This window comes from Melitaea cinxia, chromosome 10, assembly GCF_905220565.1.
Source record: "Melitaea cinxia chromosome 10, ilMelCinx1.1, whole genome shotgun sequence".
Classification (NCBI taxonomy): domain Eukaryota; kingdom Metazoa; phylum Arthropoda; class Insecta; order Lepidoptera; family Nymphalidae; genus Melitaea; species Melitaea cinxia.
This window is the reverse complement of record NC_059403.1, coordinates 16,418,674-16,440,904: the sequence shown is the minus strand read 5'-3', so window position 1 is coordinate 16,440,904 and position 22,231 is coordinate 16,418,674. Positions and strand designations below refer to the sequence as shown.

Genomic DNA, 22,231 nt, shown 5'->3' with positions numbered 1-22,231 from the left:
AAAAAAGTCTGGTTTGACTGTATTCTACCTCTCACCATTGGAATATATTTGTATGTGTCTATATACCTTGATGACGCGATCGTAAACATCCATAGCGCGCACCCACTTGCACAGCCCCTCACACGCCGAAGACACCTTCGCTATCACCATGGGGTCAAATTCGCGGTCTGGAATATATCTGTTAGAATATTTTTATGTTTGATTATTTTGTAATAATTATTAAACTGAAACTTTTATTCTATAACCCCAAAAAATTTCGTTCATCTATCGCATGTCGTGCCATGTCGCGTTACAACAGCCAAGGCCAATATGGCGGCGCCCACGGCTCGCATCAGCTGACTGTGTAGCATTTATATTCTCACTTATTCGTGCAAATGTTCCGCGGTATTTGTGTGTTTTGATCTGTGTATTCATGTTAATGTTTTTATTCACTAACGTTTCACTTGCATCGCGGTTTATTCATAAAACCTCACAATTCTTTTTTTTTTATCCTTGATAACAATCTTTGAGTTATTTAAGTTTATCATTACTTCTTTAGTGTCTCATTCTCTGTTACCAACTTTTATTTAAATATTTGAAATAAATAAACTTTCTCTTCATGGTTGTTTACGTCATATTGTTAATTTTGTTGCTTTTTTTTATTATTACTCTTTTCGCTTTATTTTTTATTTTAATTTTTTTTTATTTGATAAAATTTTACTTTTCTTATTTTAAATCAAATATTTAAATTTTTAGTTACATTTTTACTTAATTTTGACTTTTTTTTTTCTTTTTACTTTTTTAATGTATTTGTGCTCTCATTGTGTTTGTTGTATGTCTGTAAGCAGTGTATGTGTCTCAAATAAATGTCTTCTTTCTTTCTTTCTTTCATAATGCTAAAAAAATCTAGTCGAGTCTCTATCTAGAATCGAATGTAGACGCCTAATAAGGCGTCGTAAAACAATCGAATAATTTTATATCCTCAACTCACTTGTCCCTTATTTTCTTCATTATAGCCGGCGGAATATTATCCTTATCGTAATTCTTGAGACTTTCAAGAAATTTCATATCACCGAGCATCTTCTGTGATGGTCCCCAATAATCTTCGTAAGGTTTACCTAAAAAAAATTACACAATTGTATTACCTTAAGCTTTTTTATTACTTTTCGTTACATTAAGTATTTATGTATTCATTTACTTTATATAATTGACGATGATTGTAAGAAGAGTCAATTTTCTTTAATGATAATTATGCTGTATGACATCACATCTCATATTAATAGACTCTACACAAACAAGTGTGTTCACATATTGATATTAACCGGTGCCAATTCTAGTGAACTACTTACCATTAGCATCCATTTTCCTGTCACCCTTCACCCCTTTCATCACACAAACAGCTTCCATAACCAACTTGACGCCAGCGGGAGGATTCTTCATGGACTTGACAAGGGTTATATCAGCTGGTTTCAATGTATCTAGAGCGTCTAAAGCTGCTCTAAGAGCTGGTACAGCTTCGGCGAGATCAGATTCGCAATCATCTTTAATAGCTTGAGCAGCAGCTGCAGCTTCATTAGCTAAAGCTTCATCTGCACCGACTATCTGCGAACAAAATCATATTTAAGCTTAGTTTTGAAGTGTCAAGTGCACTTTTGCTAAATTTTGTTGACATAACGTAATAAAAATGCGATGGATAATTGACTATCTTTTTTGCAAGTTTGAAAAGCGTTAGTCAATCTGGTCTTTCAAGTAATTTTTGTTCATTTTAATACCTCTTTCTGCTTCTCAACGACGACGGTATCCTGTTCTATCTTGATCATAAGCTTCTCTGTTTTGTCCGAGGTCTCTACCAGTTGTGGTTGCAAGTCTATCAAGTTTTGTTGCATCACGGCCACTTGACCGGCCGCGAAGTCTAGTTGTTCTAATCCCGTTTCGTATCTGAAATTATTAATATCATTATCATTGACGCGTTGGCACAAAAGACACAGCACTGGCTTATGGCTGTTGCACTGACAATTGTAGGTTCAATCCTCGCACTCGGAATATATTTTTGCAATTCAATTTTTTTTCATGGTTTTGGCATCTGTGCTTGTATACACAAGGGTTTTCAGGGGGTTTCTGGACAGAATTAATCCTTGTGGGGGCTGCCGTATGAAGCATATATTAAATTTTAATGAAATGAAAATTGACTAATTATAGATATCCACTAACTGCACACATTTTTTAAATTTTAGTATTAGTATTCCAGAAAGCAATTTAAGCAATTTTCAGATCAGAATATTAATTTTTGACGACGCGTTGGCGCAGCTGTCACAGCACTGGCGGTTGCGTTAACGGTTGCGGATTCGATCCACGCAAATGACAAACATTTATATTGGCTATATAAACATTTGTCGTATTCTGGGCGTTTGTGCTTGTGTATTGTGTGTGTTTCCGGACCCCGACACAGGAGATAGTCCTACTGGAGGCCGTTGCGTGTGAAGCGTTTATATACTTAACAATATTTAATAAACTAGTTAAATCATTCATTTTAATTTCATATACTTACCGAATACGAGATCTAGTTATTTGGTCAACTTTCAACGAGTACAAATTTTGGAAAGCTTTTATCAGCTCCAAGTAACTCGTCGGTGTGACGTATACTTTCCTTTTCTGTTCATCGTAGAATCTGAAACATTTTGTCACCACATTGATACGATAAAAATAACGACCTATAAATATTCGTTAGTAAAGTATTGCGCTTCTCACATTATCAATCATAATTTATATATATTTTTTCTAATTTTTACGCAAATTTCACTCATTATAAACACACTTCAGCCTATCGCAGTTCACTGCTGAACAAATGACGTGAACTCATGTGTGTTGCCCATAGTCACCACGCTGGGCAGGCGGGTTGGTGACCGCAGAGCTGGCTTTGTCGCACTGAAGACGCTGCTGCTCGTCTTCGGCCTGTGTATTTCAAAACAAGAAGTTGGATGGTTATCCCGCTATCGGTCGGCTTTTTAAGTTCCAAGGTGGTAGTAGAACTGTGTTATCCCTTAGTCGCCTCTTGCGACATCCACGGGAAAAGCAGAAAACTGCACTCACTATAATGAAAAAGCTTTTTCGGATTTTATCGCGGTTAATTAATTGTTTTAGATGCCCGACGTCCCGGATACTTTACAGCAACCATGGTCACGAGAGGACCAATACATTAAGGAGATAACTTATACATAAATACTAGAAATGAACCGATTGCGATTGAGTTACCGATCACTAAGTTGAACGACGCTGACATGGAAGAGCTGGCACATTTGAACGCAAGCGTCGCGAAGTTCGCCCTCAACACCCTCCATTTTAGCGATAAACATAGACGCTACGCGCTCCAAGGCCTCCGTCGGCCACGCTGTGAACCTTATAAATAATAATAAAAATGTCGTGCATAACTTTTTAATCAAATTAACGAACACCATGTGCAAAATATTTATTTTCTCCTTATAAAACTAAAGCTAGTAACGTTATTATTTTCAAACAATGTTTTAAGACCATTTAAAACGTGTACTTTGAAATCGACTTAATTTTTTTTTTTTTTTAATTTAACAGTAACAGTTAGTGAACACTAAGGATATTTTTATCTTTACATCATAAAAAATTAAGCGTGATTAATATATTATATAGGAATTCTTTATTACCAATCGATGGTGCAACAGTTGATGAGAGAGGGGAACATGCGCAGGCGGTTGCGGAAGGAGTCCCCGATGGGCGACAGAGCGAGCACCATACGCAAGTTGGCCTTCACACGTTCCACATAAAACCCGAACATAGCCAATGGCGTGGTCTCCATCTTCTTACCCTGACATCGTGATTAAATCGAATGCTTGTTATTATTTATTGGATATTTATTTCATTGAAATCTGCCTATCATAATTGTTGTTACTATCTTTCCTTCATTTCTTCAACGATAATCAACAGAAACGTTCTTCTTAATCAATAGAAATTTTGATGACAGATTAAGGGATGAAAGGTTTTTAAGGGAAGAAATTTCCAGAATTTCGTCATGAATACCACAACATCTTTCGACTAAAAGAGCCTCTGCCAACCAAAAGTACCATCAATCCTTTAACGCTTACGACCAAGAACGAGAATCATAACATTAAAAAAAATAAAGAAATAAGAAAAAAAAACGAGTACTTTAGATAACACGACTGTAGTTAAACTTCTTTAGCTCTATCTAACTTAAATTTCCCTCTAAACTTCCGTTCGCCTTACCCCATCACACATTCTGTCACGTTCTCGTCACGCATTCACCAACTTATTCCCCAAGTCAAGCATGCGTAAAGAATTTTTACCTCAAAACTGATTACTACTTACGGTTTCCCGGACAGCAGCCTGCATCTTGTCAAGTATTTCGACCTTCTCATCCATGCCGTAGAGGTTGGGTATATCACCAGTGTTCAATAACATGTTGATATCTTCTACCATACCCTCGTACATTATCTAGTGAGAATATGCAGCAAAAATAACTTCAGATTACAAAACTAAACCGGAAGAAATAAGTAAGAATTTTCAATATGTTTATTATCATAAACGCTTAAAAAAATTATGGATGTTATGAATTCACTACCAATCTTTTTCCTACATGGAGAAAAATGGCCCAGATAGATATGCCCAGCAGTGGGATGTTACAGGCTGAATCGTGAATCGCAACAGTGGTATTACACCACAATTATAGTCAAAATGGCGGAATGAAAACTGAAAGCTAAGTTATTATGTCACTTCAAACTCAAATATAGGAGGTTTCTTTAATTTACAACCCTGACAGATGAACAAAGGGAGTACAAGATTTTTTTATCTCCAATCATGTTATTTATATTCCCACCTGATTGTCAGCAAATAGAAAGACGAGCGGTTTTCCAATGATGCCAGCTTTCATTAACATCTTCCGTATATCATCACGCCATTCGTTCTGACCGTACACTCTTGATATCTCGATCTGTTAACGTTGAACAGTAAGTATCATAATATTATATATAACAGCATTGCCAGGTATGGGCTGCGGTGTACCAGTAGATAAAATACGTGAATTTTTATCAGGTGGTCGGAAATGACACTAATGAGTTCTTATAGGTAAAATTTTCTTTAACTAGTGCTCTTACATCGAGAGGACATCACAGCAAAGAAAGAAACGTGCTTAAAACGTACATTTATTGGAAATGAAATTATACTCCTACAAAGCGTAATTCTAATTTTGATTATAATTTGTACACAGTTTATAATATAGGAATCACGATGCTATTGAAGCTTTCAGCAAGTGTATCAACATAAATAAATGTATAAAAATTTTCAGCTGAGTGATTTTACAAAAACTCACGTGTGATTTATACAAATAACACTTTATTTGTTTACTCATTACAATCGTACCTGAATGACGTTCATCTCCAATATGCTAGCAGCTAGCTTGACCGCACTACTCCTTCCGCTACCACCGACACCGACCAGTAAAAGATTACCTACCATATGACAAAACGCTCTGAAAATAGGTATACAGCCCAAAAATCTAAAGGTCAAGATCCAGAAAATATCAAGATATCAATAAAATTGATCTCAGTAACGTAATTTCCCATTTTATAGCTTACTCGAAATCAAATTGAAATATTATGTATTTTTTTAACTCAAACAATAAAATCACCCCTAAGATAAGAATAGTCAAGTCGTGAAGGAGACATAGCAAAAGCCCGAAACTAATATAGCCGCCAGCCACTACGATCTCATTCTTGATACCTTGGAGTATATGAAGCTGTGTGTCGTGGGTGTCGTAGAAGCGCCTAAGGGATAACACAGTTCCACTACCGCTTTGGAACTTATAAAGCCAACCGATGGCAGGATAACCATCCAACTGCTGGCTTTGAAATACACAGGCCGAAGACGGGCAGCAGCGTCTTCGGTGCGACAAAGCCAGCCCTGCGGTCGCCAACCCGCCTGTCCAGCGTGGTGACTATAGACAACACATATGAGTTTACGCCATTTTTGGCGCAAACTTGTGGAGGCCTATGTCCAGCAGTGGAAGTGATGATAATGATTACTTTGCATACGCACCGTTGTCTTGCAGTAGGACGCGTGTACATCTCGAGATGTGATCGAGAGCGTATCTGAACATGACGAGTGACATAGGAGAAGATGAAACCACGTTATATTCTTCGAGGTAATATTCCATCTTCACTGCCATGTCTTCAAGATCAGTTACCTTTGGGCGATTGATTGAACTTTTTTTATTTACTCATATAAATGGAAACTTATCTAAATTGGCTGAACATCCGAAAGCACAAACAAATATAATAATTTATTTTTAAAGTTTTAATTTGTAAAATGACGATTCAAAAGTGCTCTTGGGGCATATTTGAATAAAGCTGTTTATGATTTTGATTTTGATTTTGACGAAATATATAATCCGAAAGCACTTAAATTATCACATTAAAACTGCTAAGATAGATTTTATTTTAGTCCTGATTAAAGACCATTTTAAATTGCTAGTCATAGTCATTAAATATTGTTAATATTGTTCATACCTGGTCATAAATCTTAGGATCTGCATCCGGCTCCATATAATTACCGAAGAACACGTTAGCGGCGTGCTTATTGGAGCACTTTTCTCCCTCGGGTATGTAGCCGAGTTCCGACAACACTTGGTCGAGGTGCACGCGGTAGTTTGCGTATACTGCCTTGTACACTATGTCGAACAGTTTCACTCTGGGACAAGAGTAAAAACAGGATTTACGATGTCATGGCATTGATTAACCTTACCACTACTGGAAGTAGGCTTCTTACTCCGTGGAGGGCCCAAAACACTTTACTGTGAGTTGGCAGAGATATTCTGCACTACATTCTTTCTCCATATAAGAAAAGAAAGATCCCTACTATGAGTAACGATCGCATCAGGTGTCGGTGATACCAACCGGGATAGACAACTTCACTCTCTCCAAAGCGAGAGTTTACTCCTTCAGATCGACTGTCTAAATAGCCACAAATAAGGCTTACTAGTCTAAGCAAAAGCTTAATACCATATCAAATGGTAAATAAACGAATCAAATAATTTTATTATTAGAAAACGTCGTTGTTACGAGAAACATAGCGAGGTCCTTCGTTCAGTAATTTTTTTTCATACTGGAGGCCTTATATAAAATATTATTCGATTGATTGATTGATTCGATTTCATTTGATTTATGGAGTAAACTCCAAAAATTTTCACAAATATAAATATCCATTCCGAGATGAAACGAAACGGCGACAAGAGCAAAACGCTATTTTGTTGTTAGATGAAGACAATATAGGCACTAGACAGTATAGGCTGTAATGATGATGATAATGATGATGAAGACAATATGTCACCTGTCGTCATCGTCGACGAGCCGGTCAGCGAAGACGCGGTAGACCTCGTGCAGCCACAGCAGCACGAGCTTGGGCAGCTCCCGCAGGCGAGACGGGGGCAGCAGAAGCGCGCCCCGCACTACACGCGAGAAGTCGCGCAGGTTGAACACGTAGTGACACTTGCTGGGCGTCGGCAGGAACTGACGCGTCACGGCGCGATACACCTCCAGCGTCGCCGACACCACCGCCTAGGGGCATGCACGTCATGCGTATCCTTCGTATTATAATTGTATGCGGTACCCGGGCGTCTGCCTGGAGTAATACGTCTATATGATTTGGATTATATGAGAGGGGGGGGGGTGCAGTCCCTGTGCGTAATAAATAATAAGCGATAAAGTCGAGTAAGTTTTTTTTATATATAGTAATGCATGGTGAAAACTATTTCTAATTAACACGTTTCCGAGAAATATGTTTCTAAATGGACATCCTTTATGTAACTGCGTAAATTTAAAAATACCACAAGTGGAATAGTATATTTCATTACAAGTGTGGAAAGGCTGTCATTGCAAAGAGTTCCGACAAATGTCTACCTGAGCCGAGGCGCAGCCGAAGGCGAGGATTGACAGTCGAAACAAGTACACGTATACTGAACGACTATTTTTAATACAATTGCGAAAAAATAAAGCAATTTAATAAAATAATAAAAAGAAAATTTCTGAAAAATGGCGCCAACCGTAGAATATAAGAGAGTTTTTTTTTCTTCACCCATTCTGGTAGGCAACGGGAACTATGCCCATACAGCCAAGTCTTCAGTAGAAGTTTTTTATCGATATGAAATAAAAATGAAATTTAATGAGATGAAATGAAATGAAATTTAACCAAACTCGTTCAATCAAATCATTAAATCTGATATTGAAACAAATAAGTAGCTTCTTTTTAGAAATATACGTATTTGCATGAATCATAAAAACTTCTATGAATTTTTTTAGTAAAAACTTCATGGTTCGTTTTTCTTTTTAATAGACATTATTTTGACAGTTGGGAAAGAGAACACATGAGTTCGGGAAAGGTAAAAAAAAAGCACGAGTATGTAATACACCACATCCCGAACGCTATACGTCTCTGCAATACGCCACTGTTTGAGCAACTGTATAAAAATAAATAAACACAACAACGAAAAATTTGATCTACAATATGACACATCACACAGACAAAAATTATAATATATTTTACACACAAGTTAAAATACCTTGCTCTGACGAGCGATGCTCTCAGGAAACCCTTTAGAGAAGTGCCAGTCCATGATAGTTACGAAGATCTTATTGAGCGTGTTGTCTTCGAAGGAGTCCAGCGTGATGAGCAGCATGTGACGCGTCAGACGTGACGATATCAAGTTGGAGCCTCCACCGGGCGGCAACATAGCTGATACGAAGAGCTGAACGAACAAAAGTGATATCATGATTCAAAACAAGGATTTGCGACAGTGTTGCTTATAATACGTGTGTTATCTATCGCCTTAAAGCTGGTAATCGTTGAAATATGATTTATTACAATCATAACGTTGTTATTAGCTATATTTGTATACATATATGTAGCAGAGGTGGGGCACAGCAAGAAATATCCTGCTCAAAATCCGAAGCATCCTAATTAGATTTCCTAGCGCGCCTTGAGGTCGTACCAGTGCACCCACTGCCACAGCAGCACCAGCGGTTGCGCGCCCCGCTGCTATATATCCTGCGCACTCATGTAGCCCTGGTACTCACCACGTCGACCACCTCCTGGCGCGCCATCTCCTTGAGGTCGTACCAGTGCCCGTGGTCCACCCACTGCCGCAGCAGCTCCAGCGGCGGTTGCGCGCCCCACTGCTATATATCCTGCGCACTCATGTAGCCCTGGTACTCACCACGTCGACCACCTCCTGGCGCGCCATCTCCTTGAGGTCGTACCAGTGCCCGTGGTCCACCCACTGCCGCAGCAGCTCCAGCGGCGGTTGCGCGCCCCACTGCTATATATCCTGCGCACTCATGTAGCCCTGGTACTCACCACGTCGACCACCTCCTGGCGCGCCATCTCCTTGAGGTCGTACCAGTGCCCGTGGTCCACCCACTGCCGCAGCAGCTCCAGCGGCGGTTGCGCGCCCCACTGCTATATATCCTGCGCACTCATGTAGCCCTGGTACTCACCACGTCGACCACCTCCTGGCGCGCCATCTCCTTGAGGTCGTACCAGTGCCCGTGGTCCACCCACTGCCGCAGCAGCTCCAGCGGCGGTTGCGCGCCCCACTGCTATATATCCTGCGCACTCATGTAGCCCTGGTACTCACCACGTCGACCACCTCCTGGCGCGCCATCTCCTTGAGGTCGTACCAGTGCCCGTGGTCCACCCACTGCCGCAGCAGCTCCAGCGGTGGTTGCGCGCCCCACTGCTCGCGCTGCGGCATGCTCAGGTCGTCCACGAACAGTACGCACTAGTGCATCATAGCCTTTTTAGATATGCGGTCACTGATCTTAGACATTATGATCAGAGAAATTTTAGAAGGTAAAAGTTAATCAAGATAGTTTACTTTTATTTGAATTAATAATAGCTTTGATACTTGATGGCTTGAAGATTAAATTAAAATAAACAGATTTTTTCAAATTCTTATTCTACCAAATCGTGAATTCTGATTAGATTAATAAGGTTAAATATAAAGAAGAGAAGAAAATAATCGTAGCATTTCCCATTTTAGCCAACCTCAAGACTAAAATCAACCTCTAAGGGAGGACCTATAAGTTGTGACCAAAGATAAGCAGGTGATTTCACATCGGCATCACAATCGACAAAAAATATCATAAATACAATGCACTAAAGTATTCAAACAAGTAATTTTACCTTTTTACCCATCGACGGCCCGAAGACACCTTTCCTACGTCTGTCCACTTTTGACATAATTATGTCCTGCGTCTGCAATTTTAACGTATAATTTCTAATTAAACGTATTTTTCTCTTGTACTGTGTGGCTACGGTACTAAAGAATATGGCCACCCTCTCTCTTCCCGTGGGTGCCGTAAGAGGCGACTGAGGGATAACACGGTTCCGCTACCACCTTGGAACTTAAAAAGCCGACCGGTGGCGGGATAGCCATCCAACTGCTGGCTTTGAAGTACACAGGCCGAAGACGGGCAGCAGCGTCTTCGGTGCGACAAAGCCAGTACTGCGGTCACCAACCCGCCTGCCCAGCGTGGTGACTATGGGCAAAACACATGAGTTCACGTTATTTTTGGCGTAAACTTGTGGAGGCCTATTTCCAGCAGTGGACTGTATAGGCTGTAATGATAATGAATTTCTAACAAAAAAACGAGTGTACCTTAGACCACACGACTGAAGTAAAACTTCTGCACAATAGGCCTGCACTATGTCTTAGATATACGAAACGTAACTGGCTATAAGAGAAAGAAGGAAAGAAAATGGGTGCTCGTATTTCTCTCTCTCTTTCTCCGTTCGCCTCACCCAATCACACTTTTCATAACACTCAGCATTCGCGCATACACCAGCTTACTCCGCAAGTCAGGCTAAAGAAGTTTTACTTCAAAAATCTTCATTACATACGATAAATACTTAAAAATTCTATTTAGTAATTTTTACTACATACCAACCAATTTTATCCAAATCGGTACCTTATCAAAGAACATACCTGGTTCGCGGTAGTCCTTGCGGAAAAGTTAATGGTATTCGTGATATATTTCTCCTTGGGCAGCGAGAGTAGGAAGTTTAGGATGAGTGAAGATTTTCCGGTTCCCGTGGGCCCCACTAGTAGTATCGGTATTTTGGAGTTAACCATCTTGCTGACGAAGTAACGCAGACACGCGTTCTCGTTCGTCAGAATGATTAGATCAGTCACCTGTTTTGCCATTATTATACAGTAAAACGTTCTTTAATGACATTTTATATTTTTACAAGACATTGATAAATACAAGGTACTTCAAACACTTTAATGTTTTCAATCAAGAATGATCTCTACCAACACAAAACACTATATGACACATATGTTTCGTGAAAGCAATGGTTACCTTAGCATTAGCCGGTATTGGTACTTCCTTTTCCAGTTCAGCCCACGGTATCCAGGTCCCATTATTACGCTTGTCGTAGACATAATCGAATACCAAATCCTTGTCTGGGAAAAGCTGATTCTTGTTCAACTTGAAGGATTTCGGCTTCGGATGAGCGGCGTTGCTGCCATCTAGTAGCTTACGGAAAAACGTGTCGAAACCTTTACGGCTCTCACCTTAAAGACGAAGGTTAATAAACGTTATGTTATGCCCCTTGGAGAAACAAAATTATATTCCACTTAATACAAATACTTGAAAATCGTCACAGAACGAAGTAATTACGATCAATTTATCAAATACCCAAATACTTAAAGTATAGCTTAAGGTACTTTTTCAAAAATCATTTTCAGTATATCTAATATATAAAATTCTCGTGTCGCGGTGTTAGTAGTTAAACTCCTCCGAAACGGCTTGACCGATTCTCATGAAATTTTGTATGCATATTGGGTAGATCTGAGAATCGAACAACATTTATTTTTTATACCCCGAAGTTATAAGGAGGGGGGAATTAAGGGGGTTAATAACGTTTATGGCAAAACAACCTTTGCGGGTCAGCTAGTAATTTTATGAACTAGAACGTATTAGATGTAAAAAGTCATAAATTTAAAAGAGTCTTTAAAATTTATTTTATCGAACTTACCATTAATTGTGGCACATAATCCCCACAACAACGCAAACACAAAAGTGCACTGCAACCAGACCGTGCTGAACTGAGTCTCGCCTTCCAGCAGACAAGTGAATAGACGCGTAAACGACTACAAGAAAGGAAATATAACTAGTAATAACAATAGGGTTGTGACAAAATTATTGTATAAAAAATTTCTGTTTCTATGGTCAGTATAGCGTTCAGTCTTACAGAAGGCTGCGTATACAATGTCTTCAAATGTTTGAATATCTGACAATATTGGTAGAGAATTGTGTGATGATGATGAAGATAATATTATCTTTTAAAGTTAAATAACATACTTGTGATCAATGTAGTGTAGTTTAAAAACTTAGAGAAATATAATAAGTAGAAAAAACGGACCTTTTTATATATAATTAATTCGGCAAACAAGCGTACGGCTCACCTGATGGCAAGCGATTTCCGTAGCTTATAGATGCCTGCAACACCAGAAGCATCGCAAGCGTGTTGCCGACCCAATTCGCAATCCTCCCAATCCCCCCAGGAGCTCTGGTCACCTTACTCACCAACAGGAACACAATACTGCTTGAAAGCAGTATTATTTAGCTGTGGTCTTCTGTAAGATCGAGGTACTATCACAGTCAGGCTGCTCCATATTTTGGGCAGGAAATTCCTGCTGTGCTCTACCTCAGTTAACGTATATTTACTGTCATTACAACGCAGCTAAATAGTTTGAAATACTTACATGGAATTGATGTATTTCCCCGACTTGGACGAAATGCTGGCATTTGAAGAAATACTCAAATATCGGTGGCACGAGCCAATCTATTAGCTCCTGGATCAGGTCGAACTGCTCCGGTATCAAACGCTTACTCAGATGAGTGTTGTAGGATGTGAGAAACGCTCGCCAACCTTGTCAATTTTACTTTACTTTAATCATTTAGTTCTTAAGCATAGTCAAGTTTCTACTGATTATCTCGTCTTTATCTAGTCACATCGTACCTAGCTGTTCCGGCTCCATGTAAATCATACCGCACCGCGAAACAGTGGCGGGCGAAGCGAACTCCAAATCCGCTGGCTCGAAGATCAGGTTCATTTTGTTTGTCATCTATAAATACGTTATTTAGGTACTAAAATTTCATCTAAATATTAGCATCATACAAAATTTGAGAAAATTTTGACGGGATCCAGTGTATTGGTTTGTTCTCGTTTACTGCATATTGTGTAAACTAAAGATTAATACAGGAAAAAGCAATATACTTAACTTGAAAATATATTATTTTAAAATCATTTGATTTTATCATTTCACAATCATCTTCACTAGTTATCCTAAGAAACTATTTACTGGTAATCTCCCTACAACCTCTATAATTCCATCACAACCCTCAAACGGACTGACTTGTCCAGTCACAAACCTGTATAATCTCGCCGCTCATTAGGCAAAGCTTCTTGTTATCGTCGAGGACGGTGTTCATGTTCTCGATCCACACCGCGTCCACGGGCCCATCGAACAGAATCCACTTCCGGTCTCGCGTCGCTGACATCGCGTACTCTCTGAACGCTATCGCCAGTACACCATCGGACCTGGGATACGAATATTGAAAGCAAAATGCTTTATCAAGACTAATCTGCTATCATCTTTTGCTTATGGTCTAAAAATTATTTCAAGCTAGCAAAGATAATTTTCACTTTATAATATTGACAAAAAATAAATTAATTAAAAAACAAAATCACATAGAATTGTTATTGACAAAATAGCTTTTTACTAAATAAATGAACTTAATTGTTTTCACGGCGGTTGTACCAAATGAAGGACAAAAAGACAAAGGAAACCATCTTTTTATTCTTGATTTGGGTAGACAAGATGTTCAACTTTTTCTACAAATATGCACAATCGCCATATAAACGCTCACCACTCATGGGACACGGGGTCGAAACAGCCATAGAGCTGGCCCATTGTGATCGCCTTGGGATTGATGATGCGGTACACGGCTCCGAACTCCTTGTGTCGAGGCGGTGGCTTCATGAGCTGCAGCGCTCGAAGGGACTCCGCTAGCGACTGGTACGCCTGCGTCTTACCGCCCATCGGGGGCCCGACTATCATGAACCCGTGACGGACTAGCATCATTTCGTATATCTGAAATGTTATTAGGTTATAATTTATACACATATAACAATTATGTACTGAACTAAAATAAGTATCCTACACAATATTGCCTCTTTATCTCAGAAACCGTTCTCCACCGTCACCTGTCTACTACAAAATAATGTGATAACATAAAAAACTATTACGAAACTATTCTCTAAAAAGAAAAATTCGATTATAATATGATTATAATATCGATAATATTACGAAACTATTCTCTAAAAAAAAAATGGGTTGTCTGTAAGAAATGGCTAATTAGCCATAAGTCCGCCCATTGTACTTCACTGTCTGTAACTATCTTTATGCTTTGTTTGTAATATATTTGTGGTGTACAATAAATTATAAAATAAATAAATAAATTCGTAACATTTTAGGCCACCGATACTAAATCTTTCAAATTATATAGATAACGTTACTGTTACCGTACCGTACGGTAACGTCCCGTTACAGTAACCCACGCATAAAAAGTTTTTATTTTATTTATTTATTTATACTTTATTGTAGACCACAAATACATTACAAAGCATAAAGATAATTAAAGACTTAGTCTTTTTTTATACAACTAGGTCGGCAAATAAACGTACAGCCCTGATGGTAAGCGATTACCGTAGCTTATAGACGCCTGCAACACCACAAGCATCCCAAGCGTTACCGACCTTACCCCTAATCCCCCGAGGAGTTAAGGATCCTTAGCTCGAGCGGGTTAAGTCAAGTACACAATAGCCGTTACCTGTATGATCTTCTCCAGGTACCAGTCGGTGGGCTGCAGGTTCCGCTTCTCCAGCTCCTTGTGGACGCAGCGCAGGAGCTCGGCGCGGTCCGGCTGCGGGACCTCCACGCCCGGGAACAGGTCCGAGTAGATCCCGGTGAAGAGGGGTACGTCCTTCACGCGGGGGATTCGTCATAATTAAATAGCATATACTTAAATTGGTAAAATTAAATGACACATTACCTACTTTTAACGAAATAATTGTGTTTACTCGCAAACGAAAAAAACCTACTTCAATTACATCGACAAGTACTACAACGTAAGTAGACTAGGATACTCCTTTCCAACAAAAAAAGAATTATCAAAATCGGTTCATAAACGACGAAGTTATCCGCGAACATACATAATATATATATATATATATATATATATATATATATATATATATATATATATATATTGAGTAACCTCCTCCTTTTTTGAAGTCCGTTAAACAAAAAATTTGAGATATTATAGTATATATATAAATTTGAGATAAATATTATCTTTAAAGATAATCCGTTTCGTTCGGTGGTAAAGCAAACGTCTTGATATCCATCAAATGAATACTTCGGCAGAAATCAACCTGAACTAGTCATAAGGATTAAGGTTAATACTTAGAAAAGCCGAAGAACATTGACGTAATGTTACAGCAACTTTATAGTATATAGTACAAGTTGTGCGGTAAATTGTAACACATATTAATTTGATACGAATCTTGGAGAGACAGTTACGTTTCTGGACGTGTCGGTCCAAATGTCTTCGAAAAGTAAACCAAAAGATAAATGACAGTAGACTCTTGTGAAACTAAAATTGTGACAAGTACTTACTTGTGAGAGGAATTTGGGCATGTTAACGTCAATAATAGCCCTCAACACGAGCTGAGACTCATCTTTCTCGGGGTAGTTTTTCTTGAGAGCTCCCGACGCCAGCAATACAGACTTCACAGCGCGCATGCCGTAGTCGTAGTGGTTCTGGGACGAAAGCTGCTCGGAGCAGAGCTTGTAGGCTTGAACTATTTTACGAGCTAAGCTGTAATATTGATAGTTTTCTATCATTTAGCACCTACAAATGATTAAATCTATGGACAGTATTCCATAAATTGTTAAAGTCTATAATTACCCAAGTTTCTATGGGTATTACATAATTATGACAATTTACCCACGGTTGATGAAATCTTGAACTTTTTTATATATAACTAGGTCGGCAAAAAGCGTACGGCGCATCTGATTGTAAGCGATTACCGTAGCTTATAGATGTCTGCAACACCAGAAGCAAGAGCCATTTTTGTATTTAATCACTCACGGTCCAGCATTGACGAAGCCATTGGAGTAAAGAGTGATTTCACCGATCATGGCGTAGTCTGGCACCATCATAGCCACCGTACGGAACAGCACCTTCAGGTTATCCGGGAGCTCGGTTCTTCCAGCGTAACTGTTTCAACATAGCGTGTAAGAAAATAATGATAGTATTATATTAAAAAAAAAATATTGGTAAAATGTAACCCGACTTTTTCTACTAATTTGCTTTGGAGAATTAGGAATATAAAATTGGATATTTTTTCGAAAATTTAAGACAAAATGTGACAATACATTTTTTTTATGTGAATAATTCCTAAGCCACGAACGATTGATTTGATTCTCATGACAATTATTACAAGAATCTAATATTTTATGCACTGATTTCCTAGCTACTTAGCTACTTGAACTCTCTCGAACAAATTCAACTGACCCAGGATTCATGGTGATGAAGACGGAACAGGTCGGGTCGAGGCTGATTTCGGTTCCCTCGAAGATGAAACGCTTCTCGCGGCGCAGGATCGCGAGCTGGATGGACAGGATCTGCTGCGCCACTACAGACAGCACCTCCAGCTCGATGCGATTGAACTCATCGAAGCATGCCCACGCACCAGACTGCGCCAAACCCTAGATGCGAATGTGCATATTACCATATGTGCTTACCATAAATACGCAATTAACGATGAATAAATTAAAATATGGTTAACGCTAGTCGATCTTACAATTTGGTAGAGCTCCTTTAAAATTAAAACAGATACCGATATTTAGTTTGTTAACAAACCTAATTAGGGTCTCAAATATCAAATCCATCTAAATGTTCAATTGGGATATGATATAAACAAAAACTAACAGCTCCAAAAATTAGCTTAAATTTTTACTCCTACATAATATAATACTTCTTACTTTCACATAAAGTAACTGAAAGTCATTAGTAGAACATTAGAAGTCAGAAGAGTTTGTATGGTCGTTCATTTCTAAACAAAGTCTTCAAATTTGATTAATCATGCCTGTACACAATGTATTATTCAATGAACAGATGAACTAGTCATGAAACGATTACATTAAAGAAATTTACCTGAAACCTTGCATGGATAAAAACGGCGGATAGTCTAATTTATAATTATGTATAAAAGAAAAGAAGCAATAACTAGCTAAAATCCAGAAGATTTACCTTAAAGAATTTCCCAAGAGCCTTGTAATCGAGGCCATCGGAGCAGTTGAATACGACGCATTTCTTTGCGACGGCTTTAGCCAGATCTTTAGTGGTCTCAGTCTTTCCGGTACCAGCGGGACCTTCTGGCGCTCCCCCAAGGTTCAGCTTCAGAGCACTCATTAGAGTTCTGGAAATCGAAATTTTCTGTAAAATCTCATTTGGAAAATATCATCGAACCTGATTTCCAACTACAATGGCCTTGCCGTTGCTTTTGAATGAAATGCAGATTAATTTTCACGACGATTAAATATTTAATATTTTATTTTTCAATTATTTTCCTAAAAATATACAACAGTTAGTCAGAAAATATAATAACATTGTAATAGGGGTCCTAATTTATAACAAAATAAAACTTGATTTGATGAAGGAAGCAGACTTGATTTGTCTAAGACTTTTTTTCTAGAGCACTGATACTTACGTGGTATTGATTGAAGGTAAAACATAAATTCCCATTACCTGAAACATCGATCAGTGAGAGGAGTGGCGACCAGGCGACCGGTGTTACCGAGGTATTCGAACCCGTAGTCAACGTCTGTGGTCACCATCGAGCACACAATGCGGTCGCCGCGACACTGGTAGCGCAACTGAGATATCCAGTTGAAGTCCGTTACGTCACGCACTTTTTTCTTCTCCATTTCTTCGAGTATCGAACGACCTGATCATAAGATTAATATTGAATCAATTCATTTAAAAATTCTAACGATGGTCATCTCGAAGTCATTTGGACAATTGTGATGAGCGTCTGATGTTAAGGAAACGTAGGTATATAAAATTGAGAATAAAACGATTACAGTCAAGAATTAATTAATGTTACATAATAACAATTTAGAAAAGATACTAGAATGGTGATATTGAATTTCAATTACAATAAACACGAACAGGCCGCGAACTAGGTTAAACAGACAACTAAAAATAGAGCCAAAGGTTACTAATTATCATCAGCCCAATACCGATCCGCAGTCGGTTCAAACAGAATACACACGTTTAAAAATGAATGCTGCGGAAACTGTTTACCATCAGATGGGCCGTACCCTTGTTTGCCACCCTAGATGAATATAAAAAGAAACATCCCACAGTACCATGTACATCGATGACTATTAATGCCTCTACAGTGATCCGTGCCCCAGGGTCCAGTGAACCCTGAACCAGGAACACCAGGCCGTTGATTTGCTGCGTGCTACGTTCGATCAGCTGCGGCAGGCTGTTGCTCTGGATTGCTTCTATTGCCTAAGGGTGATAACAAAATAACAGGCTACGAGATGAACAAATCTGGTATACTACAAATCATTAGAAGCAGAAAAAACTATAATATGAAAAAAGAATTCACACATCGTATGTCCCCACTATCATGATACTAATTAGATTTCAAAATTAGTACCTGGAAACTTCCCCATTGACTAAGATCGTAACACCGCAAATCTTTTACTCGTGGAAATAAAGTATGGTAATGTCATCAAATTATTTTCAAAATTTATGGGAATTGATTGTATCCCGCAAAATGTCGTGTATACTAGCAAATAATTTATCATAATATCAAAAAAAATCTCTCTAATAAAATCGAATAATTATCGTAGTCATTTGTTTTCCTTTCGTACAAATTACGACTTATTGTTTTATAACATTTTTTTTATTTGTACATAAAGTCAAACCTACCTCAGCTGTATACTGAATACAGGACCCCGCTTGAACAATTTGTCCAGGCCAGCTCAACACCCAGTCCTCACGTTTGGTGAGCGGGTACGCGGTTACAGCCTCTGAAGCCACGTCCCGAAGGCTTATTATCATCTGTTGCTCCAATTGTTGTAACCAACGTTCTACCATTCCCTACAACATTTTTTTTTACACGAAGTTAAATTTTCCAACACATACATTTTTTTGTCATAATGACATACTAAAAAAATTGACAAAAAAGTATATACAAAAAAATTACATTATGTAATTGAAAGATCCATTGACCATACTTAAAATTAAATAAATCAAATTTAATACTTCATACTTTTTTTTTTCAATATTTTTATCAATTAACGTCCATAGTTACAAATCATAAATGTCAAAAATCCTGTAACATTAATAAAATACCTTAAAATTATTTAAAGCTCCAGTATAAGTTACCTTAGCATCAGCAGGTTGTATAGTTGAGGATAATTTGACCATTTCCCCTTCAGCCGAAGCCATACCAACAATTTCTTTGGCTGCATTGAACTCCAACGTATAGATACCTTCGAAACACTTCTTGAGATGAGGCTGAACACGCATCGGGTCTTTGGTCTCGGAGAGAATTTCGAGAAGTTCGTCGTTGGATAGGAAGAAAAATCTGTTCAAAGACGAGAAACACTTAAACAATGAAATAATATTCATTTTACTGTCTCCTTTACTGATAAATAGTATGTTGAGAAATTAGTAAATCATAAATATATGCACTTGGAACTTTTTTCATGGTTCAATCAATTTTCCAAACTTTTTCTTAGAACGCGATTTAAAAAAATGTTATGTACCCATTTCAAATAATGCTTACAACAATATTCACAAACCTCGGGAAGAACAGCCTCTTCTTCTCCAAGTAATCGTTCAAGCCTCTTTGGATGTCATCCAGCAAAGCGTTATTGTAACGCAACTTCTTCAATAAGCCAGGGTAGTCAGTGGCTTTTAACACTAAGGGCTCTTTTTGCGTCGCCGCCATGATGGTCCGCCATTCTTTGTCCACGTCTCGGAAATTCCTGGCTTCGGTTGGCATCTGACGCATTATGTCCTCAGACGAGAATATAGGCTCGAGGTACATCCATGTTGCTTGACACTGAAAAAACAAAATTCAAAAGTTATATAACTATTAAGCATATTAATATGAAAAGGACTAAATTATTTCATAAGTGACGGAATTTCTGTCTACTCTAATATTAGAAAGTGGTAAAGTTTTCAGTTGTGGAAAGTGGTAAGGTTTCAATAACTTCCCATACAACCATCGTTTGTTATTTCGAATTTTCAGCGCGAGCATCGTTTATTTTTAAAGTTGATGGAAATTAGATTTGATTTTACGGGTATGACTACTGAATCGATTTCTCCTTTTTGGAGCTGTGCTTGATTTAACGTTTGGATTCATACTTGTAACCACTGGTCCAAAATATCCTGCATGCTGATGAGCTTCTCTTCCCAAGAGACCATGTCTGCTTCAAACGCTTTTACGTACGGCGAACCGCGCATGGTCTGCGACTTGAGAATGTGGTCGTCTAGTTGTTGTTGTATGTCATCCAGACCGGTCAATATACCCACACCCGTATCTCTGAAATCCCAAGAAATACTTTGGTAAAGAAAAGACGAACAGATAATTTATGAATGATCAATTTTGAATTAATTTTGTGTAAAAATAAATGTCCGGTAGACTTTATACTTTCACGTTATCTCATATATTTAAATAATATTCCGTCTATATTTATGTTTGTACGTGTTCGGTCAATTACCGAGCATTTAGGTGTTGCTCAGCACAACAACACCGCACATGCATGGCGCCGCACTAAATAAATTAGGCCGACGCCGTGCATGTTACTTCAGTGCATAATTCACCGTGTCAATCATCGGATGCGCTCATTAACATTCTTTAACATTAAACATTTTTGAATATCATATCAAAAATTGACCGCTCCAGCGGGATTCGAACCCGCGTCTCCGACTGACCGTGTCGGCGCTCTAGCCAATTAAGCTATGGAACGATATACCCGCCAGAGCGAAATTTTTGATATGATGATTTTTATTTTCGGTTTAAGCGAACCGTGTAACCGTTCATTGTAATATGAAACTTTGAATAGTTACGGGTCTCTGTAAAGAACTCACTATAGACTCGTCCTGCATCTTGGCCAGCGCGCGCTCGAGCGCGTGCTCCTTGGCGGCGTGCTGCTCGATGTCGGCCAGCTGCGCGCCGAACACGTGCACGCCCTGCTCTTCCATGTCGGCCAGCGCGCTCGTCGCATTTGACTCACCGGTAGGGGACGACGTCGAACTTGACCCCGAGCCACTCGTCCTGCATCTTGGCCAGCGCGCGCTCGAGCGCGTGCTCCTTGGCGGCGTGCTGCTCGATGTCGGCCAGCTGCGCGCCGAACACGTGCACGCCCTGCTCCACCATGTCGGCCAGCGCGCTCGTCGCATTTGACTCACCGGTAGGGGACGACGTCGAACTTGACCCCGAGCCACTCGTCCTGCATCTTGGCCAGCGCGCGCTCGAGCGCGTGCTCCTTGGCGGCGTGCTGCTCGATGTCGGCCAGCTGCGCGCCGAACACGTGCACGCCCTGCTCCACCATGTCGGCCAGCGCGCTCGTCGCATTTGACTCACCGGTAGGGGACGACGTCGAACTTGACCCCGAGCCACTCGTCCTGCATCTTGGCCAGCGCGCGCTCGAGCGCGTGCTCCTTGGCGGCGTGCTGCTCGATGTCGGCCAGCTGCGCGCCGAACACGTGCACGCCCTGCTCCACCATGTCGGCCAGCGCGCTCGTCGCATTTGACTCACCGGTAGGGGACGACGTCGAACTTGACCCCGAGCCACTCGTCCTGCATCTTGGCCAGCGCGCGCTCGAGCGCGTGCTCCTTGGCGGCGTGCTGCTCGATGTCGGCCAGCTGCGCGCCGAACACGTGCACGCCCTGCTCCACCATGTCGGCCAGCGCGCTCGTCGCATTTGACTCACCGGTAGGGGACGACGTCGAACTTGACCCCGAGCCACTCGTCCTGCATCTTGGCCAGCGCGCGCTCGAGCGCGTGCTCCTTGGCGGCGTGCTGCTCGATGTCGGCCAGCTGCGCGCC

At 39.8% G+C, this 22,231-nt stretch overlaps 1 protein-coding gene across 1 annotated transcript in view; it reads right to left on the bottom strand.

Moving 5' to 3' along the window:
- LOC123657484 (dynein axonemal heavy chain 3) overlaps positions 1–22,231 on the bottom strand; it is a 53,455-nt gene that overhangs the window by 17,729 nt on the left and 13,495 nt on the right. Inside the window, exons 18-51 of the mRNA XM_045593027.1 lie at positions 20,544–20,721; positions 19,976–20,238; positions 19,557–19,758; positions 19,098–19,268; positions 18,524–18,671; positions 17,901–18,099; positions 17,403–17,571; positions 16,665–16,858; positions 16,239–16,367; positions 15,764–15,965; positions 14,916–15,068; positions 13,953–14,176; positions 13,455–13,623; positions 13,042–13,147; positions 12,785–12,951; positions 12,055–12,169; positions 11,376–11,590; positions 11,000–11,206; positions 10,198–10,269; positions 9,650–9,793; positions 8,576–8,761; positions 7,348–7,574; positions 6,528–6,708; positions 6,058–6,205; positions 5,383–5,471; positions 4,841–4,954; positions 4,333–4,458; positions 3,654–3,814; positions 3,232–3,375; positions 2,528–2,647; positions 1,752–1,917; positions 1,329–1,581; positions 971–1,097; positions 67–178 (exon numbers count right to left, since the gene is read on the bottom strand). Of these exons, the coding sequence (XP_045448983.1) occupies positions 67–178; positions 971–1,097; positions 1,329–1,581; positions 1,752–1,917; positions 2,528–2,647; positions 3,232–3,375; positions 3,654–3,814; positions 4,333–4,458; positions 4,841–4,954; positions 5,383–5,471; positions 6,058–6,205; positions 6,528–6,708; positions 7,348–7,574; positions 8,576–8,761; positions 9,650–9,793; positions 10,198–10,269; positions 11,000–11,206; positions 11,376–11,590; positions 12,055–12,169; positions 12,785–12,951; positions 13,042–13,147; positions 13,455–13,623; positions 13,953–14,176; positions 14,916–15,068; positions 15,764–15,965; positions 16,239–16,367; positions 16,665–16,858; positions 17,403–17,571; positions 17,901–18,099; positions 18,524–18,671; positions 19,098–19,268; positions 19,557–19,758; positions 19,976–20,238; positions 20,544–20,721 (5,581 nt within the window). The remainder of the gene's footprint in view (positions 1–66; positions 179–970; positions 1,098–1,328; positions 1,582–1,751; positions 1,918–2,527; positions 2,648–3,231; positions 3,376–3,653; positions 3,815–4,332; positions 4,459–4,840; positions 4,955–5,382; positions 5,472–6,057; positions 6,206–6,527; positions 6,709–7,347; positions 7,575–8,575; positions 8,762–9,649; positions 9,794–10,197; positions 10,270–10,999; positions 11,207–11,375; positions 11,591–12,054; positions 12,170–12,784; positions 12,952–13,041; positions 13,148–13,454; positions 13,624–13,952; positions 14,177–14,915; positions 15,069–15,763; positions 15,966–16,238; positions 16,368–16,664; positions 16,859–17,402; positions 17,572–17,900; positions 18,100–18,523; positions 18,672–19,097; positions 19,269–19,556; positions 19,759–19,975; positions 20,239–20,543; positions 20,722–22,231) is intronic.